The sequence below is a fragment of the Henckelia pumila genome, chromosome 4 (genome assembly GCF_033568475.1).
Source record: "Henckelia pumila isolate YLH828 chromosome 4, ASM3356847v2, whole genome shotgun sequence".
Classification (NCBI taxonomy): Eukaryota; Viridiplantae; Streptophyta; class Magnoliopsida; order Lamiales; family Gesneriaceae; genus Henckelia; species Henckelia pumila.
The window spans coordinates 17650635-17663844 of record NC_133123.1 but is presented as its reverse complement, the minus strand read 5'-3'; the positions used below and the strand labels follow the sequence as shown (position 1 = coordinate 17663844).

The 13210-nt window shown below is 37.7% G+C and overlaps 1 protein-coding gene across 1 annotated transcript; it reads right to left on the bottom strand.

Annotated features, from left to right (window-relative positions):
- Positions 1-161: 161 nt before the first annotated feature.
- Positions 162-2005, bottom strand: LOC140860579 (uncharacterized). Its single transcript, XM_073263580.1, has 4 exons — positions 1225-2005; positions 905-1087; positions 608-799; positions 162-475 (listed from the first exon to the last, which is right to left on the bottom strand). The coding sequence occupies exons 1-4, from the start codon at positions 2003-2005 to the stop codon at positions 162-164; spliced, it is 1470 nt and encodes a 489-aa protein (XP_073119681.1).
- Positions 2006-13210: the final 11205 nt, after the last annotated feature.

Genomic DNA, 13210 nt, shown 5'->3' with positions numbered 1-13210 from the left:
ATCTCCCTCTTTAACCTTCAATTGGTGGTAGCCCGATCTCAAATCGATCTTAGAGAACACCATTGCCCCTTGAAACTGATCAAACAAATTATCAATTCTTGGCAATGGATATTTGTTCTTCATCGTTACACGATTCAATTCCCTGTAATCAATGCATAACCTCATTGACCCATCTTTCTTTTGACAAATAACACCGGTGCACCCCAAGGCGATACACTTGGTCTGATGAAGCCTTTATCGAGTAGCTCTTGTAACTGCTCCTTCAATTCTTTCATTTCAGTTGGTGCTAACCTGTACGATGCTTTGGAAACTGGTTGGGTTCCGAGCATCAACTCAATTCCAAATTCTACCTCCCTAGCTGGAGGTAATCCTCCAATATCCTCAGGGAATACTTCCGGGAAATCTCTCACTACCTCAACTTCTTTGAGTTTCGGTCGGGGCAATTCTTGATCACAATTAACATTTGCTATAAAACCTGTACACCCTTTGTTTAACAATTGTCAGGCTTTATTTGCTAAAATAATAAGGGACGAGTTCTTCCTCGATGAGGCATGAAACAAAAACGGTTCGTCATTTTTAATTTTCAAGGAAATAGTCCTCCATTTACAGTCTATGGTAGCCTCATGTCGAGACAACCAATCCATCCCAATTATCACGTCAAAGTCAACCATATTCAGGACAATAAGATCAGCATGTAACTCATGACCCTGCATCTGTATACTGCATTCTCTGATAATCAAGTTACTACTCAATTCTTCTCCGGAAGGCAAGGATACACTAAACCCCGAAACTGACTTATCTGGTTTCACTCCCAATTTATTCGCAAAATAAACAGATATGAAGTAATGTGTAGCTCCAGTATCAATTAAAATATAAGCAGGAATACTGGAAACATTAACCATACCTGTGACTATGGCGGAGTTCGGGTCCACTTGGTCGTGTGTTATTGCAGAGACTCGGCCTTTGACTGGTTCTTTTGATTGAGGACACTCCCTTGAAAAATGTTCCGGCTTCTTGCAAAGGTAACACACGCCTTTTCCTTGCAAACACTGGCCGAAATAAGGCTTCCCACATTTTGGACACAATACTGGCATATTAGTTGGCTTTGGAGCAGTGATGGCCAACTGCTTCTGTCCTTGTGGTCTAGGTTGTTGTTGCTGGTATGGTCGATATGGGGTGGGGCCTGGTACTGCCTTTTCCTGCTAGGTCCTTGATGGTCTCTACCTTGGTAGTTGGCCCTCTTTGCTTGAGACTCTTTGATTATATCGTTTCCGTCTTTTTCAGATAAAATAGCTTGATCTACATCATCCTTGTAAGTGGCAGCTCCACTTACCCTTACATCTCGACGAATGGAAGCGTTCAATCCCTCAGTGAAGTATTTTAATTCCTCAACTGGATCTCCTGAAATCATTGACACAAAGTACATCCCTCTTTCAAATTTTTTCACATACTCAGCAATAGACATGTTGCCTTGGCGAAGCTCCAAGAATTCTCTCGCCAATCTTGTCCTAGTGCTCACTGTAAAATATTTTCCATAGATTACATCCTTGAATCCATTCCAAGACAGAGTTGTTAGATTTAAGGCAACTTTGGCTCCATTCCACCATATTCGGGCATCATCTCGGAACATGTAGGTGGCACACCTCACACGATCCGTGTTTGAGACTTGCATAAATTCAAAGGAAGTCTCCATAGCCTGAAACCATTGTTCAGCGACTAAATGATCAGTTTCTCCTTTGAACCCGGGTGGTCCTAATTCCAAGAACCGTTTGTAGATTGGGTTCTGAACCATTCCGGCGCGATTATTACCAGCATTGGTTGCTTGGGCTTGGAGAAGCTGTTGAATTTGTGATCCCTGAATACAACTCTGCTCTTGTAGCAAAGTAGTTAATCCCGCCAAGAATTGGTTGTTCTGATTGTTCTGATTATTTGGTTCACAGTCGTCATGGTTGTTGTTGTTTTTGTTGTTGTTGTTGTTGTTGTTGTTTCCACTACGAGAAGCCATGTCCTAAAGTCCAACATTATCCACACTGCTCAGTCATGATTTACAACATAGATAAACTTAATATACATTTGTATACATATAACTCATCACATTAGCACGCACATAATCACATAAAACTCATAACTTACAGACATGAAGACGGAGTGTTGGAGTCGTGGCGAGTATGCATGAGAGTGTCTAAAAGAAGACCTAGAGCGAGCTGCTCTGATACCAAACTGTAACACCCTCAACCGATGAGGACATTACTCAACTAATAAGACCTTAATATAAACGCGGAAAAAAGAATTTTTGAAAGATGTATAAATACATCCAACCTTACTTAAAACATTTCAAATAGTTTACAAACCAAGTCACGACAATTTCAAACATAAAACTTGTTTTCGTCACTCAAACATAATAATATTCAGTTGTCTTCACTCAAACATAATAATATTCAGTTTCCTTAAACTCAACGCAAACACACTCATGCATCTCTCATCGGCTCGACTCTTGGCTCCTCCTCATGTCCGAAATCAAACTCATCGACGTATGCATAGTTGTCATCCTCATTACCTGCACCATTCAAGCATATTGAGTCTAAACACTCAGCAAGAATATGCAATACAAATCATGAGTTTTAAATTTTTTTTTGAATATAATATGACGTAATATAAACATGAACATAAACATAAACTCATTCTTAATTTACGAATTATGTGAAATTTGTGGCAACCGTCTGATAGGCCTGATCTCATCATTCATGTTGATCAACAAGTAATTGGAAAGGCCCCTCCGGAGCTTATCCCGAAGTGTCAGTCCCGTGTCTTTCCATAGCTTAACTCATAATTGGAAAGGCCCCTCCGGAGCTTATCCCGAAGTGTCAGTCCCGTAAATTTGGAAAGGTCCCTCCGGCGCCCATCCCGAAGTACCAATCCCGTATTTGCCACAATATAGACACATAAGACATCAAATTCCTTTATGCTTCATCATACCTCATTCATCACATCATTCCATCATCTTTTCTGTGACGTCACGTATTCTTACAATCATTTAATTAAAATAGTTGCGGAAAAAGGTTGGGAAAATGTGAGTTACTGTAAACAAACTACGTAGTTAAAATAATTGAGGAACTCACATAACAAATATCAAACTGAAATGATTATTCAAAAGACGTACTATTTGAAATCCTCAAAACTCATCTTTAAAAGACTGACAATTTAAATAATTTAAATCATTACTTTTAAACATCGTACATAAAATATTATAACAACATGACATAAATAAATATAAGAAAATCTTTCTGTTTTAAATACATCAAAGCTTCTGAACTGTCGTGTCATGCAATGTCTTCGCCTCTTGGACTCTTCAGCCGTGCTACCAAAGATTTTAAATCGAATTTTCTAATTCAACTGCACCATTCAAGTATAGTGAGTTTAAAGGACTCAGCAAGATTAAAATATTCATATCGATATCATTATAGCTTCAAAATAATTTAAACTTAAAATGACTTGAACATACATAACATGATACCTTGATCTTGAAGAACTTTAACTTATACATCATGAAACTTTAAACTTAAAATATTGAACATGAACTTCAAAACTCTTGAAAGATGCAAAGAACTTAAAAATTGACATCAACTTACTTAACTTTAAATCTTGAAATTAGAATTCATGCATATTCTTATCAACTTACTTAACTTTAAATCTTAAAATTAGAATTCATGCATATTCTCAAAACTTTACCATTTCATTCTTAAATAAACATTTGCACTTAACATCTAATAAATGAAATCATGCAACTTGGACAACATCAAACCGTGAACATAACATAAAAACTTATCATTTTGGGGTGATGAATTATGTGAAATTGTGGCAACCTTCATAATGGGCACATTCATCTTTTCTTGTTGATAAATAATCATATGGCATTACGCCTCGTAACATTCGTTCATTCATTTTCGGAGGCCCCTTCGGAGCTCATCCCGGAGGACCTAACCCGTACATTGAGCCGTATTTGGAAGGGCCCCTCCGGAGCCCAAACCGGAGTACCGTTTCCGTATTGCCACCACAAAGACACATAAGACATCAAAATATTTTAATGCATCAACATATTATATCTTCATAGTTCATCCATTATTCATTCATGCTTCATCATTTTTCATTTCATCAACATATCATTTCATCCATCATGAAGCATCATTGAAACATCATAATTTCCATCTTAATTTTTGTTTCATGAACATAAAACTTTACTCGATAACCTCATACATGTAATAAATGATAAAAATCATACTTTCATATTGAACATAGGTTTCATGAAAGAAACTCAGACATGTACATGCATCACATAACGTAATCGATCCACGTAAGTCGTTCTTTTCGTTTTTGAGTTAAAACTTGAAACTTTTTGCATAAAAACTCTTAAATATATTTTAGAAGCCTTAAAAGATCATAAACATGAATTTATGACCTTAAAATAACATAAACAAATCATGAATTTTGAAGGAAAGGCGCGGACGCTCAACTTCTAGGCGCTGGCGCGCATGACCTGCGCAAATGGGTCTTCTTGCTCGCTCTGAAACTCTATTTTACATTAGGAATTTGGAAAAGTGGTAAACATCAAAGTTGTATCCCTTGATCTTGGATTTCTAATGCCGAAAACCTTACCTAAATTAGAGTTTTCAGTAAAAAGTTATGCTCATTATCCCCAGATGTGTCACTGCCGGGAATTCAAAACAATCGACACACTTTGGGGTGGTTTTGACCAATCTTCCAAAATGATTTTGAAAAAACTCAAAACATGAAAGTTGTAGATAAATAAGCTATATTTCCAATAAAATTAGCCTCATATCATTTGGATAAGTAAACTAGTTAAAATCATAAAAAAGGTAACAAGTGCCGCTAATCCAGAACATTTCAGCACATGCAACATTTCAAAGCTTTAACTCAAACTAACTCAATACTTCAAAATATGGTATTTTCTAATACTCTAGCTATATAATTTAATTAAAACATCCCTTGAAACCTCAATAACACATCAAAACTTAAAGGAACATGTATCTCTTGAATCAAATAAAGAACTTGACAAGAACGACTTATGCTTCACGATTTCATACCATCACATAACATGCTCTTCAAACCCTTAAAATCAAAACTTCATGCTATTGAAATTCTTGAAAATCATGCATGCACATCTCAACATACATATTTTCATATCAAAATAATTATATTTTGAATGGTGGTTTCAAAACCTTTAAAATACTTGTACTTGCCTTTGATCTTTGAAGAACAAGATTAACTTGGACCTTGGTAGAGATCTAACCATACTCAATTGGAATAGAGACATGCTAAAGAGGTAACCAAAGGAAGATGAAATCCAAGAGGTTGTTAAGCTATTCCTAAGATCAAAATAACACTTTTATATGGTGAGAATACACCAAGAATCAAAGACAAAATATAAGAAGAAAGGGAATAGAAAATCTGTGCAGAAATGTCTTACAATATGGCTTTGATCTAGGCTGAAACATCCACCAAAAATAAAGATTCATAGCTCAAATCGAAGGTACGGATGTAAGGAAGATAACCCTTCAAACGAAATGAAGTTTGGACACCGTATGAATGAGATATGATCAAAATACAGCCGTTGTGTAGAGGTAGGCGAGCTTGAATGAAATTTGGAGTTGGGAAGATGGAAGAAGAAGATGGAGGAAATTGTTGGGATTTTTGAAGCTTGAATGAAAGCTTACGGGGAGCTATTGGAGGTCTTGAAGCGCGAATTTTCAGAAATGGAGGAATGGAGAAGATGAGGAAACGTGTATGGAAGAGCGTAGAGATGAAGAATTATTGGGAAAGGGGGAAACAAGGACAAACAAAGTGGGGCAAGGAGAAGAAAATAATTGTTCGGTTGTTGGAATGACTACATCAATATGTAGTCTATCTAACACGCTACAAATCGAACTATTAAAATTTCTCTTCCCGATGAATAAAACAGAACTATATCAATATTATACTCAAAATACTTGTAGAATTATTTCCTATGATCTCATGCATAGGTTAGTCTCGTTCCTCCTGTCCAAAATTAATTCAATCGTGAAAAAATTTAAATATCTAGTCAGGCATAAATATATATTAGGTATAAACCTAACATCTAATAATTTAAATCATAACTTTAAACTTCATAAATGAAGTGCACAAAACCATTAAAATCATTTAATAAAATAAATAAACATGTATTTTAATACATGAAATATCAACTTTTAAATCATTCACACAACACATAAAATTATTTAATTAAGAATAACTATTAAATCATGATTAAATAAAATAAAATACTTAAAATTCATTTATAATTTCATTGATAAATCATGAATAGATTTATGGATTTTTCGAGTATTACATTTTCATTGTGTTATCAAAACATGTCATTCATTGTGTTGCATCATTGAAACATAATAATTTTCGTCATAACTATAACTTCATGAACATAAAACTTTACTCAATAACTTTTTACGTGTCATAAATGATTAAAAATCATACTTTCATACTGAACATAGGTTTCATGAATGAAACTTAAACATGTGCATGCATCACATAGCGTAATCGATCTACGTAAGTCGTTCTTTTTGTTCTTGACGTAAAACTTGAAACTTTTTGCATAGGAACTCTTACACATACTTAAAACACCTTAATACATCATAAACATGCATTTAGAACTTAAATCATGCAAACAAAGTGTAAGGGGGCAGAAACATCCTCGCTCGAGCAGCACTAACTCTCGCTCGAGCGAGACCCATTCTGGAGTGGCATTTTGCAGGTGATGTAACTCTATTTTTCATTCGGAATTTGGAAAAGTAGTAAACATAAAAGTTGTAGCCCTTGATCTTGGATTTCTAATTTTGAAAACCTCACTTAAATTGGAGTTTTCATTAAAAGGTTATTCTCATTCTCCCGAGATGTGTCACTGCCGGAAATTCAAAACATTCGACACACTTCGGGGCATTTTTGACCAATCTTTAAAAATGATTTTGACAAAACTCAAAACATGAAAGATGTAAATAAATGCAGTATATTTCAAATAAAATTAGCCTCATATCATTTGGATTTGTAAACTAGTCTAAATCATCAAAATGGTAACAAGTGCCGCTAATTCGGTGCTACCGAACACATGTCTCATTTCAAAGTTTTAACTTAAAAGTTAACTCCAATACTTCTAAATCATAAAAAGCATATTTTTCACACTACAATACTTGAAATAACTTTAATCAAAACTACAAGAACTCTTCAAAACTTAAAAGAAACATGAAACTCTTGAATCAAACTCAAGAACTTGACAAGAACAACCTACGCTTCACGATCTTGTAAAATCATAACTTCATGCTCTTGAAATTTTTGAAAATCATGCATACATATCTCAACATACATCAATTCATATCAAAATACATAATAGCTTGAATGGGTTTCAAAATCTTTTAAATATGTACTTGCCTTGAAATGAAGACGGAGTTGATTCAGATTATTGGCAACGAGTTAACCACATCAAGAACGATATTTAGAACTTTGGCTTGTGACTATCTTGAAGAACCGTGAAGGTTCAATAAAGAAACAAGAATTGATAAAATGGAGAGAAGGGGGAAGGAATCGTGTAGAGGATAGGGAAGAAGTGAGAGTCAAGGGAACAAGGGGACATGGGAAGTAATGGGGTGGGGAACCGGGTAGATAGATAGGATAATGATCATTCAATACGTAATGTGTGTTCATCTCTAAAATATAGTCAGTCGCCTGTCCCGACTCGTCTAATAAAAAATACTATCCCCCGACTCATACATAATAAGCATATCAATATTATACTTAAAACTCTCATAAAAATGTACTCTATCACCTCGTTCATTGGTTAACCTCGTCCCATGAGTCCAAAATCAAACTCAGCCTGAAACCATAAACTTACTCAAAATTGTTAAAATAAAATATATGTAGACATGAAATCATATTAATAATTCATAGCTTAAAAATAATTTAAACTCACAACATCATAAAAATCATCTTAAAATCATCGTGAGCGAGTTAGTGGATTTTTTTTTTTACCTTACAAAAAAAATTGTCATATTGGTTTTTGAAAATAAAATACTAATATTTAAATATCAAATAAGTTAATTAATATCAAAGATAGTTTTTAAGAATGGAGTTATTATAAGAGAGTAAGATATATAATACAATAAAATAATTCTTAATTAATAACAATCATAATATTTTATTAAAAGAAACTTATTTTAATAATAATAATTATTATTACTATATTAAGATTAACAGTTAGATCACTTTTACTATAAAGATGATTTATAAGGATTAATAGACTATAAATAGTTGTAATTTTTTTATTGTCTTTAAATAATTATAATAAATATGTTTTTAATTTATAATAAATATTTTGAGTAGCTATTATTTTGGATTTTAATGAAATTATTATTTGATAATTAAAAATAATTCTATTTTATTTTGATTTTATTTTTTCGGTACCAATAATTTGAATGAAATAGACTTATCATTTTATTTTTGTTCATATTAATATAAAATTTTGATCAATTGTGATGAATCTTAAATCAATTTCTCGTGTAATCATTCAAAATTCTTTCTATTTATTTATTTATTTACTTTAACAAAAACAAATAAAAAAGTTTATTTATAAAAAATTTGAAAATGCAAATTGTTAGCTACCTTGAAGGGGTATGAAGGAAGAATTGGAAATTCCACAATTATGCATAAACTTGGCTCATTTTCATCCACAAACGTCACACATTGAAGCCACCACTAATCCATTCACAATGTACAGTACTGATTTATCCACACCAAGTCCACGGAGACATAGGCGAGTTGGTAATGTTTGAAATAACGTGGGAAGAGATTTCCCAATGTTACGGGTTCGATTCTCGTGTGGAGCATATTTTCTGTTGAAATATTGTGGGGTATGCTCCGGGGTTAGCCATAATACTCCCTCCCTCAGGTCCTTGCCGCTCATGCACATCCCTCAATTTAACCTGCGCATGAGTGAATGTTCTTGATCCCTTCAGATCAACCCTTTTTCAAAAGATTTATCCATACCAAATACAGCAACAAATCCAACCGAAAAGATTCAGCACAATGTCTGTAGCGTCATCTTCTTCGATCCCATGCATCAAACTTCACAATTACACTTAGTACTCGCCGTCTTATTCCTCTCCCACCCTCAAATTCACCGTTAGAAGCTCTCAAGCTGAGGGCCCCATCAGAATACCGGTGGCCCCTATGCCAGTAAAGTCCGTGCGGCCGGCTTCTCCGCCGCCGAGTGCTTCTCCCAAGCCGGTGGTTGCGGCTGCTGGGGTAGACAAGAATATGATTACCCTGGAGTTTCAGAGATAGAAGGCCAAAGAGCTTCAAGAATATTTCAAGCAGAAGAAGCTTGAAGATGATGATCAAGGTCCCTCCTTTGGTTTCATTGGCAAGAATGAGATCTCCAATGGCAGGTAATTAATGATGGGGTTATTGAGAAACCCTTTAATTTTTTTACGTTTGTTTTAGATTTTCTTGAATTGGATTGGTACTATTTGTGTCGATTTTTTTCCTCCGTGTTTCGAATCCTGGGGATTGAAAAAGTAAAAATATATATTTATATATAAAAGCCAATCTCTCATGCATATAATAGCACAAGGACGCCAAACAAATTTCGACCACCCCTTTTCATAAGTCTGCTGGATCAAGTCCTAGTGAGTTGTAAGTATGGATTTGGACAATCCTCACATTAGCTAGTTTTTGAGTGGAGTTAGTACATGATCTGAATATGATATTACATTAAATATTTTAATATACATAATACATATCAGTCAATGCATGTTAATACTGAGGCAAAGGTTTGAACCTATATGGCTCATGCTCTTCAATCCAAGATATGACCCAAGCAGTTTCCAATATCAACTGTACCCAAATGAGCACAGGCCGAAAGAATGCCCACACCAATCTAAGTTACATGTTGACAAAGGAAGTTTGTACAACAACATTGATGATTTTCTGCTAAACAGAGTGCCCGGACTATCAGGGTAGGTGTGTGGGTCTGTCAAACGAACCGGGCTATGAGCCAATATCGTGAATGGTTGGTTTTAATGGGTTTATCACTTGATTTTTGCCTGTAACATTTGTATATAAGGAAAAGGCACCCGAAGCACGTTAGTGGGGTGCCGAAAAGGTTTTCGGCGGGGCCACTCCGATGCTTAAGTTAGATTTAGAAATAGAGTGGGCTTTTTAAGAAGAATTGATATAAAGCTTTTGAGAGTTTAGATGAACATACCCCTGCTGATACTTGATGCAATGTATTTATAGTTTTTAGAGTGAGAAAATGTCTCCGCAATTCCAGGGTAGTGGCCACGAGCTATGTTGTGGGTGTAGTAGTTGTCCACGTTCATCTGTCATGCGCTTTCAAGGCGGAAGGCTCGGGGTTACGCAATCGTGGGGGTTATACTTCTGAAAAATGGGTATTGCTCAAGTCATGGAGACTTGGTCTTTTCAGCCTTACGCATCCATCCGGGATGAGCTAATCCCTTGTCTCCGCATTACTAGTTCGACCTCATCAAACCCTATTCATTCATATACACAGGAATATCCCTAACGCACTTGTAATTCAGTAGCCTTGATACCCCTGGCTTCCCTAGGTATCACCACTCTTCCATAAAATAGTCGGGCTAGAGCCCTGCTCGTTGTCCTGACTAGCAACCCCGACGTCCCTTGTAACTCAGTAGCCTTGATACCCCTGGCTTCCCGGGGTATCACCACTCTTCCATAAAATAGTTGGGCTAGAGCCCTGCTCGCTGTCCTGACTAGCAACCCCGACGTCCCTTGTAATTCAGTAGCCTTGATACCCCGAGCTCCATGAGCGGGAGAAATATATTTTCAAATTTCAAAATTCTACTAGGGCTGATGTCAACCCTAGAAGTTGAAATGACGAGCAAGTGTCAGTACACGATATCTGTCCTTTCAGCTACCCGTATCATCATTACCCTTCTCGGTTCATCTTCCAAGGCTCACCCCCACCATCCGATCATCTTTAAATCTGCGGCCTTGATTCAATTCCCACCCCTATATATATTCCTTCTCTTATTCCCTAATTCACTCTCTTCTCTCTCGACATCCTTACCTCATCCGCCACTCTCCAGTGTTCCTTCTCCGGTGAATCTGCAAATCCGGCTAGCCTCTCCTGCTTTTTCTCGCATCGACTTTCTTCCCTGTAAGTTTTCCCCTTCTTTTACCTTTTCTCATTCAAAAAATGTCAGAATCCGCATCTTCGACGTCTGGTGCCAATGCTCGCGGTTCCTCTAATGTGGAATCTGCGGCCCTGCGGCATGACTCTCCTCTCGTGACTTCCTCTACCCCGGTGACCCTGATTCACTCTTCTCCTCATCCTAAGAAAGCCCAAGCTGGGACTTCTAAGGATAAGGGGAAATATAAAGTTACTCAAACTGTCTCCCTTACCACCTCCCACAAACCAAACCCCGAAGCTCCTTGGTTTTCCCACTTCACCAGCACTCTTTGCCTGGAGTCCATAGAAGAGCTCCGGTTTATGGGTAACATTCCCCCTGCCTATTCTATTATTATCCCAGGCCCACTGGGCAAAGCTGATCAACCCCATGAGGGTTTCTATACTTTTTTTAGGGAACAACTCTGAAATGGGATCCGCTTCCCGATCCATCCTTTCTATTATAAAATCTCCCAGTTTTACAAAGTGCCCTTAAATCAATTTCATCATAATGCCTTCCGAATGATGGCTGCCATTTGTGTGCTTTTCAAGAGGCACAACTTGGCCATTACCCCCAAGTTTTCCATTATCACTACACTTGTCGGTTTACCGAGATGGCCTTCTCTTTGAACGCTCGGCAAAATGCTCGCTTTCTAGATGACACCCCCTCCTATTGGAAGGGATGGAAAGAGAGATTCTTTTACATTCAACTTCCTTCAGCCCGGACAAGACCCACCAAGTTTTTGACAGCCTTTTCCGCCCCAGCCCGAACTCCATAGAAAATATAGGTTTGAAGAACCATATCTCCGCTCCCAAGAGCTGGTGGAAAACCAGAAGTTCCCTTCAGCCTCTCTCCTGGAGGAGAAGAGTTTGATTGATTATGGGTTGGGCGCCCGAGTAATCGATCCGGTGGACCGGATAATCGATGAGTACGAGGCCCCGGGCCTGGCTTATGTACTCTTTATTACCATTATGCACTTGTCATTTCATTATATGTCGTCACTGATATATAATTCTCACTACTTTTTGTGCAGATGAACCAGGCCCCCGAAGAAAGAAGAAAAAATCTCGACTAATGAAGCAAGCTTTTGCTAAAAAACGGGCAGCCGAGAAAGCAGCTGCGCAACAAAAGGAGTAAGCCCGAGCTGCAGATGTGGCCAGGAAAGTAATAGTACTCCAACTAGCGGATGAACGTCGGGCGCAAGAGAGCCAGGCCCGAGAGCATCCCTCCTCCATAACTATTCCCGTGCTATCCCTTGTCCAGCCTCTTGTTGTGCCCCCTGTGCTTCCTTCCTTGGAAATCGGACCAGATGATGAGTCTGCTTCTCCTATCGCTGAACCCTCCTCCCTCTTAATCCGTAAAAGGAAAGCTGTGGAGGAACCAGAGATGGTCATTCTAAGTGACCCCGAAGAAGTGGCTCCTCTTTCTCCTTATTTTCGCCCCCTGGCACCATTTTACCAAGCTGCACCGGGCTCTAGACCTTTGGGTGCCAGGGAGAATATATTTCAGGCAGGGGCATTTGGTCGGGGAGTACGGATATTGAAAGACCTCCTGACCCCTGCAGAGTAGAATCACCTCTACCATCAAAGCCCAAATGTCAAGTACCTCGAGGGCACCAACCGGGTTATATCCTTAAGTTTACTTTTATGGGTTTAAGAATATTCCTTTTTCCCTTTCTAACCTCTGTAATTTCAGGGATTGCATATGCTGGTAGAAAGCTATGAAGATGCGACTCGATTTGGCCGGACCGAGACAGATCGGGCACACGTGGAGGCTGAGAAGTCCCGGGCTGCTGCTGAGTTGAACAAAAAACTAGAGCAAGATTTGGAAATTTTGAGGCAAACTCATGATCAAGTGGTGTCCAGTCTTCGGTCTTCTTTGGAAACAGCTAATCAAGCTCTTCACTCTGCTCAAGGGGAGCTTGCCCGCTCTGAGACCGATCTGGGGCAAGCCCGAGATGCTCTGGC